This window comes from Morone saxatilis, unplaced genomic scaffold (assembly GCF_004916995.1).
Source record: "Morone saxatilis isolate NCDOM2014 unplaced genomic scaffold, NCSU_SB_2.0 Contig14, whole genome shotgun sequence".
Lineage (NCBI taxonomy): Eukaryota > Metazoa > Chordata > Actinopteri > Moronidae > Morone > Morone saxatilis.
The window spans coordinates 22274930-22285736 of record NW_023339696.1 but is presented as its reverse complement, the minus strand read 5'-3'; the positions used below and the strand labels follow the sequence as shown (position 1 = coordinate 22285736).

General features: G+C 40.6%; 1 protein-coding gene across 1 annotated transcript in view; it reads left to right on the top strand.

The window, feature by feature from the left end:
• si:ch73-366l1.5 (FILIA-N KH-like domain-containing protein) overlaps window positions 1-7607 on the top strand; it is an 11346-nt gene extending 3739 nt beyond the window's left edge. Inside the window, exon 2 of the mRNA XM_035654278.1 lies at window positions 7041-7607. Coding sequence (XP_035510171.1) covers window positions 7041-7607 — 567 coding nt within the window. The remainder of the gene's footprint in view (window positions 1-7040) is intronic.
• Window positions 7608-10807: the final 3200 nt, after the last annotated feature.

Here is a 10807-nt window from a genome sequence, read left to right as displayed (position 1 = left end):
CTCTGTGTCTTTATATAGAGAATAACTGTTAGCTTATATATTAATGTTATAAATCTCATTTATAACCTTTTAAACGACTAAAACTGACTCTGAGTAAAATATGATAACAAACAGAAATGACGTCATTGAATCCTCCATAAACGCTGCGTTGTGACCTCACCTGCCATTCGTCATAAAACTAAACTGTCAGCGGCTCTTTGCTTTTCTCTCGACTGTGAAACTATCATGGACATAAATCTTGTGTCGCTGAGCAGCTTAGACTCTGCAGTGACACTGATAACGTTATCCAGCACGCCGAGAGCTCGCTGTATCATACAGCAGCCGCAGCAAAGCATCATGGTATATATTCTTTGTGTAAATGTCCACATAAAGACGGCTTCTGTGCAGCTGAAACACAGAGAGTCTTGTTGTTCTGGCCTTTGTCTGTTGTGACTGAAGCAGTGTGGGAGACAGTTAACCTGTAGTTAGCCTCACAGCATGAATGTCGCTGCACCAGAGTTAACTTGGTAAAAAACACTGAATTTAAAACTTGCACTCTGATACCTACAAATAAATGTAATTTAAGGATAATTCTGGTGATATTCTGTATTTTCTTTCATGTCGAGACTCAAACCAACAACATCTACTAACAAGTACTGTGTGTGTATGAAAGTCTCATATCTTCTTCCTCTGTGCCACAGAGCTTAAAAACAACAAGTTCCTTCATCACCATGACCCCACACTGTAGTTTATTTACACAGCTCCCTGCTGCGGATTCATCCACCGCTGCAAATAGTCCCTAACTGCCGCACTATTTCCTCCTGTCTGATAAAAGCTACAGTGAGCGGCTGGTTTAGGGAATTACTGAACCTTTTTTTAAACATGAAACTATATATTTGTGATGTGTATTTAAATATTTACAGCAGGAACCACATAAAACAAACAAAACTGTAAGGAATATATCATAACCTCTGACCTAACAGACAGCTTCTTGTCTGTTAGCATGTTGGACTTTAACTCCACTGTAATCATCCGGTCATAAACAACCGTGAAGCGTATCCATCCTGCAGCGTTCTCAGGCTGTACTCAGTACTCAGCAGCTTCCTGTTTCTTACAGATTTACAGACAAACACTGTACGTATCGCTGCTATTTGACCCAGAGCCCAATCCGGCTCCCTGACATTTACTCTATGTGCTTAGCATGTTGTACTGTTCCTTCTTCTAAAGTTACAGCTGCTCGGCCTCCGCCTCCAACCTGCAGCCTGAAAAAGCAACCGAACATAGAGCTTCATTACAAACACAAATGAATGCATTAAACTGTTGAAGTCTTTTGTTATTCTAATGCAGGAATATGAGGACACCAGTGTTGTTCATGCATGGGATGAAAAATGTGCTGATTTAGGTGAATATTGTAAAAGTGGGGGATGAAGAAGTTGCTCTAAGGATGCATACACATTTGGTAGAATTAGTGAAATTAGTACTGAGCTTCAATCAGACTGTGAAACATCCTCATTCTTTGTAAATCGTCAGGTTGCTCGTGGCGATGCAGCCGTCCATATATGGAAATGTGAGTGTGCACACATTAATACAGGTTAGAGGGAGGAAAGATTGAGAGCAGCTGTTCTCCGTCCAGTACAGCGGTACTACTTCGCTCTGTATGTATCTGTTATATCCTGTTATACATGAACACCCCCCCCACCAAAAAATATGTGTAAAGTACACAGATACACTGATTTATTACAGTTATATTATTTCTTCAAGAAAAACTGTAGAAAAAACATAAATATACCAAAAAATATAATCTTTGCCCCTAAATTTGCCGAATATTTTCATAATAGAACCAAATCTTTTTGTTGAGAGTTTAAACTTTTTAACCTGGGACCTGTTGGCTTTAGCTTCAATCTGTTAGCATGACCTATTACCGTTAGCCTAAAGTAAAAGTGACAATCACGAAATAAAAAGTCGCACACACGTCGTCCATCTTTAATAACTCCCATGAGTCAGCTGTGCTCTGACCGAAGGACTAGCGCTGAGTCATCTGGTGGGTGTGGCCCATGTGGCGTTCACAGACCCTCCATGAACAGTAGTGTGTTCTCTGTGGACCTCCTCTGTTGACTGACATACCTCTGCTGGTATTTCCCCCCTGGCCTGGCCCAGTTCCTGCCTCCCCTCCTCCCTCTGAAGCCCGGCCCGGTCTGGTCTGGTCTGGTCTGACGACACCTCTGCTCCTCAGCGCTCAGAGCTGTTGGCTGGACGTCAGATCCAGGAGAAAACAATGGCTTCATATCGGAGCTAATTCCTCCTCTGTGGTGGTTCCAGAGAGGCTGGCAACCATCACCACCACCAGTGCTACCACACCCAGTCCCAGCTGCCGCCGCATAGCCACCAGCGAGGGATCGGCCCGACATGTTTCTGGTCTTTTGGGGCCGTGATGAAGTACTCCAAGAGAGTCAGTCAGCAGCAGATCTGGACAGTAACACTGACCTAAAGTTTAAAGCAATAACAGAACTGAGGAGCTCTTTCATTAAACTACTACTCATTAAACTGTTTGAGTTCTTCTAACTGAGAAACTCACAATAGTATGGAAGCCCATTCCTGATGAAAACTGAGCCAGAAGTTATGATACAAAAAGAGATAACTGCCTTTTATCTGTTTTTATAAGATAAAAAAGTCAAAATCTAGAGATAAAAAGATATAAAAAGTCAGAATTGTAACTATTTCATGAACAAAAACAAACGTATTTCTTAATTTCAGTCCAAATCTGACGACTTTAAAGGTTTGAAATCTGGTGCAACAGCCGGTTTACGGCTGACGATGCAGATGAAAGAAAAATATGTTTCTTAATGAATTTGCTGGACATAATAACATTTCTAGACTGAATAATGAGGAGAAATAAACAAAGATTTCAGTCAGACCAGGAGGCTCATTGTCTATATGAACAGATGTGGAGTCACACTGAATCCAGGAGGACACGGTGGAAGTGTCTCGCCGTGTCTTTTGTGAATGGAGGCGGCGTCGGTGAGCTGAAGTGGAGATAAGGCGGCGAGCTGAGGGAACAATGAGTCTGTGTTCAGGCTCTCTGCCACAACAACAGTCGGTCCCAGATGTCAACCTCTGTGCTGCCACAGCGGGAAGACGACGGGATTCATTCCTCTGCAAAATACCTGCTCTTTAATCCAAACCCCACGCTTCCTCTTCTGATGACTGCAGGCTGTTACATCACGGATGTAGAAGAGTAAAATACAGCCGACTCAGTCTACAACTAATAAAATGTGCCCCACTGTTCGATAAATTACTAATAATTAATGGTAAATCTGCCGCCGTTCATCAATATTTGAGAGATTGACAGGTGTAGCATCTGCTTAGCAAAGGGTCAAATAATCGTTAGAGATGAGCTATCACAGAATAATGTTGTGATTAAAGAACGACTCTCCACCCACTGTCTGCCTGTCTGTCTGTAGTAACAGAGGAGAGAAGCTGTGGACGAACAGCTCGCCGCTCCGCCTCAGGCTCCACCAACTGGAGCTGCTTCCTCTTTAGTGTTTGCTCAGGTTGTTCACTGAATTCCCCCCATGCCAGCAGATCTAATGCCCTTCCTCTGTGCTCTGTTACACAGCTAAAATGGCTTTTAAGAGTGAAGCACTCAGTGTAATGTTACAGATTGGGATATATTTACCAGGAAATGCTCTCAGAGGCTGTGAAGGCCGAGAGGACTCGGACTAATCCACAGTGGCACATTTTCTAAAATGTCTCAAAGCTCTTTCAAATGACATTTTACTTCTTTGTGATCATTTAGATTTTATTTATCATATAAACTTTATTTGGTTGCTCTTAAACTCTACTAAATATGTCGTAACTTGAGTTAATATTTATATAATCTTGAATTACTATCTCATAGTCTTGATTTCTCGCATATTTTAATATATCTACTAATTTTGATTTCATAGTTTTAACACTTTATATCACAATTTTGACCATTAGTGTTTATATTTTTCTACCCTTTCATCCGTTCATCTTTTCCCGGCAGGAATAAGCTTCTGTAATTAGCTCTAATGCAGTTTGATTAATTCCCTGTAGTCACTGCCTGAAAGGATAACACTGCAGACGATGATGTCATGTAGGACTCACTCACCCAACAAAAATATTTGACCAATTTAGGCCGGCAGTACGAGCTGGGAGCTGGTTTTGACTAAGAATACAGTTTATCATCCTGCTGACTCATAAAATGATTTAATGACGCCGCATTTAGTATGGAGACACAGAAGCACGTTTGTTTCAGCGAGTCGGCATTTTGGTGTTGAGATAATTTTGGTGTTTCATGGCTCAGGAATCCAGCGGCAGAGGAAGGCACCAGTGTTTGGGACTAAATGGATGCCGATCCAGTTTGAGGGCGTGAGGGAGGGCTGCCGTGGGATTAAGAAACCAGGCTGGCAGGAGCGGTTGAAAGCAGCCAGGCCTGATGCATTTCACTGTCTGGCCTCCCATGGTGCCACCAGTTGTCACTTTAGTGAGTCATCAGCGGCAGAGCTGTGGCGTCTGTCCGGGTCGAGGTTAGTTTTCACTGACGGGACCAGACAAGGACGCTAAAGTCGCTTTTCTGAAAACATTTCCTCTTTTGTTCTCGATCTTTTTCTCTGCTGTTGAATACAAACGGAGACACAAGATGATTTAAGTTCGACATTTTGTTAAATATAGTTGTTTCCTGGTGAGAAGATATCAGTTTCATCATTACAGAAATAGGTCCAGGATGTGTTTAGCCTAGCTTAGCACAAGCAGGGGACACACACCTAGCCACCTTCCAGAAACTCCAAAGCTATTTGATTTACATCTTGTTAGTTAACAAGCCACCAATCCATCCTGTAGGTGGCAGGTGAGAAGCCTTGAAGCTAACTCTCAGATAACTCTAAGCTGAAATACATGTAGACAGAATTCAGTTTGATGAAACTGAATACAGTATCAGTGGTGGGTTGTTGTTTTTTTCTGTTTGGTTGGTTCATGTGTCATCTTTTGTTGATTTTTTTTGTAAATAGTTTGGCATAAACTGTTAAATAAAGGACCAGTATGACTGAGGATGTGATCTTAAAGGGTGAAAAAGGCAGAGTTAGTATCCGGTATACGTAACTCAGCAAAAGGAGCTAATTAAGGACATTTAGATAATCTGACTGAGGCATCCTGCTCTTCCCATTCTGCTGACATTGTGTAAATGAAGTGAAAGCTAACAAGAACTAGAAACTAACAGGATGAGAAGCTAACGCGGAACCAAACTCTTAGTTAACGGAATAAGTTAAACACGTTCTATCTTAACAAGAGAGCTTCAGAAAATGTGTTTTGTTCTTTCATTGATGCCACACGAGGTCGTTAGTGATGAAAGGTTGGGTTTGTTTAAAAGGAAGGATAAACTTCTGTTTTACTTTCTGTTTTAGTTAACCCCTCATTAAAGAGCGTCAGTCAGAAGTTGTTCCTAAAACGGTGAATCCTGCCATATTTGTCTGTGTTAGCAGCACAGAGGCTAACGGAGAAACCAGATCTGCTGCTCAAATGTAGATCTGTGCAAACTCAGCACTTCACAAAAGACACAGACAGGTGTGCGGACGAGCCGGGAGGTCAGTCATTGAACAGATAGATTTATATATATATATGTGTGTGTGTGTGTGTGTGTGTGTGTGTGGGAGCTGTCGGGGGAGGTTGGCAGACACTAAAGAGGGTTTAATTTGTCCCGGTGTCAGCGGCAGGCGGCGGCTGATCCTCAACAAGGAGCTGCAACTGACAGTAGTCACTCCTACACGAGCTTTAGACGGTCAGAGGTCAGAGGTTAGGTCACATGTTACATATTACCTATTTTTAATATTTACAAAATGTTAATTTGATCCCATCACACACAGCTTAGATGGTGAGCCATGTATTACACATTTGATCAATACTTCAGTTCACATGAGGAATTTGACTTAAAATTACAAATTAAAAGAAAAAATCGAACCAACTCTCCGTTTTACGAATGCATGGACAAATTCACCAATTTTGCTCCTCACGCAGCTGTTCCAGTTAAATACACTGACGCCTGTAAACACCAGACTGTATTAGACATACATATAAAAACATAGATACTTTATTGGCCGCTGCTTAATGTCCCTGCTATACATCTGCGCTGTTGGCTTATTGCGGAGGTCAGATCTGCAAGTTAATAATACTCAGAGATTCAGTCTATAACTCGCTTAATTCTGAACCGATTTTCGTGAAATTTGGTTTGTTACAAAGGCGAGAAAGTGAATGTGATACTGGCTGCTGGTTGGAGGCCGGAGCTAATCAGCTTAATGCCAAAACATTAAACTTTTGGCCACAACTTCAAGTGTAAGTTATGTAGAATTTAAGCTTCTGTCAGTTTCTCTAAATATGTAGATTTCTATATTTATTATATTGTTATATTGTTATATTTCTGTATCTGTTATATTGTTATGAAGCCACCTGGTTGCTCGTTCTCCAGGATGAATATAATTCAACAGGTGAATTATTTTCCACACACAGTTTTTCTTGTTTGACAGTAATTTGTACCATGTGTTGATCATTTGTGCACCAGCTCACACTCACTAATATATTATGTATTTTGTAAGTACTGGTCTGACTAACGCCTGCAACATTTTTCCAAGTGGTGATTCTTGACTGTTTTTTGACATAGAGCTAATTAGCTCCGCCCACAGTGACTGAGTTAATTCTGACCAGTATCAAGTTCAATTTCTCACGTTTATAACAAACCAAATTTCATGAAAATCGGTTCAGAGTGAAGTCAGTGAAGTCTGAATCTCTCAGTGTTGTTAACTAGCTGATCTGACCTCCGCAATATAGTTTCTAGTTTCTATATCTATGGTACTAGATCACATCCCCTGTTTCTACATCTATGGTATTAGATCACATTTTACATTTAACTTAAAAATGTGTCTCACATGTACCTGATACTGTGTTTCTCATTAAAATCACTGGATTATTTTAACTGATCAATAAAACAAACGGCTGTCACTGTTTTATCTGAGAGAATTTAACTGGTCTCAAACCTTTTGTCTTTCCAGGCTGTTCCAAAACCAGTATCAGTACCAGAACCTGCACCAGAACCAGTAAAAGTACCAGAACCTGTCCCAGAGCCAGTATCAGTACCAGAACCTGCACCAAAACCAGTAAAAGTACCAGAACCTGTCCCAGAGCCAGTATCAGTACCAGAACCTGTCCCAGAGCCAGTCCCTGAACCAGTGAAAGTACCAGAACCAGTTTCGGTACCAGAGACTGTCCCAGAACCAGAACTTGTTCCAGAACCAGTTGCAGCACAAGAAGTAGCTGCAGTACCAGAACCTATCCCAGAGCCAGAACCTGTACCAGAGCAAGCACCAGAACCTGAACCTGCACCAGAACCAGCTACAGTCCCAGAATCTGTAGTTGTACCTGAACCTGTCCCAGAACCAGTTTCAGAACCAGAACCTGTCCCAGAACCTGTCCCAGAACCTGTCCCAGAACCAGTATCAGTTCCCGAACCTGTCCCAGAAGCTGACCCAGAGCCTGTGGTCGAGGTTCTGAACCTGGAACCTGTTTTGTTGGGGAGCGGAAGTCCTTACCCGAGCTGGTCCCTGAACCACAGGAGATAGCCTTGGCGGGACCCCTCGAACCCGTTGTAAGGCATCCACCCTGGAACCTTGAACCTGAACCTGAACCAGAACCTGAACCAGAGACCGTCCTGAGCAATGGTAAGACCGCTGTTCATTACCGCAGAGGTCTTTAGGTTCTAAAGTTACTCAGTACTCCACCGGGTCACATTTAGTCTCATTAAGCAAACCCACTGTATGATTAAAAACTGATGTAGTCATAGAACCATAGATAGTGACCTCTGCCATATTGCGGAGGTCAAATCAGCTTATCTAAGAGAGATCAGCTTTAGAATAATGGGATTTACCGTTTTTACAGTCGGAGTCTGATCTATCGGGTTTTGTTAACTAACGGAATCTACCTCAAGCAATTTATAGCGACTGCACATACGCAGTTCAAACATGCAGTATCTACGTTTCCAGGAAACACAAAACATTGTTAACAAACATTATATATACATATATTAGAGGAGCTTCTTTGTTATAACTCTAAAATTTAATTTGAATAGAAGAACTGCCTCTATGTAGTGGCAGAGTGTCAGTGGCTGTCAGGCTGCATATACAGAACAAACACAGGTTTATTGAATTAAAACTTACACGGATGATGATTATATGGATGTATCTTAGACAATCAATATATATAATATAACCTTTCAGAATCCTCCGTCCGTAAAATTAAACACTGCTCAGGGAAACAATTTAATGTTAAGTGATTTTATTATTTATATTTAAAATACGCTTTAAAATCTTCCTTTTTGTGCATCTCTAACTGTTACCGAAGCCAACCGTCTTTACCAGGTGTTTACTTCCTGCGCCTCAGCCCACTGACACGAAATTTTTTTCTTTTATTTTTTTTTTGTGTGTGTGTGTGATGTGTGTGTGTGTGTGTTGTGACAGTGTGTGTACTGTATCATTGGATCAGCTTGCGTGTATAGAGGCGAGTCATGCATCTGCTTTAGGGAGATGATATTTTAATCTTTAAACTATCATTTAAGCACTTGCAGCCTACGAACAACAGCCGCTTTGTCCACAGTGACAATCTGTTATGCCCTGATCAATATCTGTTGACATCAGCAGGGGAGGATCAGTGTGTGGTGTGGTGTGTTGTGTGTGTTAGTGAATCAGTAATTATAAGCTTTCTTTCATAGTTACATGTTAAGAGATAAACACCAGAAGCCCCACACTCACTGAGTAAAACTGTCTTTTTGTACATCAAACAATAATAAATGCATATGCTTTCAAATAATGAAGTTGTTGTAAACATATATTATTACGGGATAACCGTTAGCTCATGTAGAGCTCGTGACCATGTACCAAGGCTAAGTCCTTTGCTGTAGCGCCCATGGGTTGAATCCGACCGTGTCCTTGTTTGTGTCTCAGCGTTCCATCAAATAAAGGCATAAAAGCCGAAAAAAATTTACTAAATAAAAATAATTTATTGCTTCACTAGTGTATTTAAATTAATGTAAATTTTATATTTAGAATAGTGTAAATATTAGTTATTGTGACAGCAATTTTTATTCATTATTTATAATATAAGCTTTAGCTTACACTAATTAAACCTTCTTGTCAATCTTCTGCTTCCCTATGTTACTTTGAATTATGCTAATATGCTTATAGCTAATATTTGAAAAGACAATTAAACATTATGAAGGATGTTAAAAGATAAATTTTTATATATATCACTATCTTAATGGTAACTTAGATTGGATATAATTTATATTTTATCTTTTAAGCAGGATAGTTGACCTATTGATACTTTTATTCATTATTTTTTATATGCTACAGACACGACAAGTAGTTTAGTGTTTAAAGTCTCTGAATCTGTTTAAGCATTCTGGTACAGATAATAATACTCTCCTCTCTCTTCCTCTCTCTCTCTCCTCCTCATGTCCTGTCTGTCCTGTCTGTCTGTCTGTCTCTCTCTCTCTTCTCTCTCTCTCTCTCTCTCTCTCATCTCTGTCTCTTCTCTGTCTCTTCTCTTCTCGTCTCTTCTCTGTCTCTCTTCTTCTCTCCTGTCTCTCTCCTCAGATGTCGGCTGGCAGCCTGAAGATAAATCCTGAAGTTCACTCCCGGGAAAGAAACAGAGCAAGTTTGAGACCGCCTGATTGAGCCAAAGGAAGGAGATTGAGCGAGCGAGCAGAGGGTCAGTTTAACCCCCCCCCCGCCCCCCCCCCCATGGAGGTGACCACCGCATCGGAGATCGGTCAATGCTGAATGCACGCTGACGCACAACAACACCAACACTTCTGCTGTCTGCATGGAGAAGAGCCTGATGAAGCTTAAATCACTGCAGCGTTTAAAGACTAATCTGTGTGAAGAAGCTAAAGAAACAGAAGGTACAAAGAGTCTTTAGAGTCTTTTGTGCTGCCATTGTTGTACTATAAGATATGATTTTCCAATACATTTCCGAGCCAGTGCGCTTTCCTTCTTTAAGCCAGCGCCACAACCAGAGGTTAGCCAAACTAAGCATTAGCCTCCACGAGTGATTTTTTCACAGTAAGTTTTTAAGTTGCTTGTTATTTCCAACCATTGGTGGAAGCAATTAAGGCCAGAAAGTAGGTAATAACTACAGTGTAGAAATATATAATATATATCAGTGGACTTAGCTAGTGATGCATTAATTGTTTGTGAGGTGTGGTGAGTTCTTTCAATGTACTCCAAGATGGATTTCCGTCTGCTGTCCAGTTTATCAAAAATAATTACTACTTGAAAAATTTGCTCCCGAATGTTTTCAGGAACTGCCTGAAAATAACCGTTAGTATGAATCTATATTCTATGTTAAAGTTTTTAATTCGGACCCTTTGGCTCCATGATAATCTACAGATCTGACCAACACTGCAATAACACTAATAAACAACCATGTTATACCGTGTATATACTATACGTATATACTGCAGTGGCAGTGAGGGGGGGGTTAATGATAATAAATTTGGTTTTATATTCTTTCTTACAGTGAGATTAAGGTGAACAGGTTTACTCTGTTATCCTGTTTGAACCTCCCAACAATGAGCGTTTTGAAGTTAAGATATAAAATCCTACAGATAACTTCTGTTATGAATTGACGCTATACAAATAAAATAAATACATTACTTGTCATTTGGATTTGCATCAAAAATGGAAATTACGTTGCAATGGCACATCAGCACAGGCAGGAAATAAAGGGGGAGGACAGTATGTACAGTCTAAAAATAGATATGAAA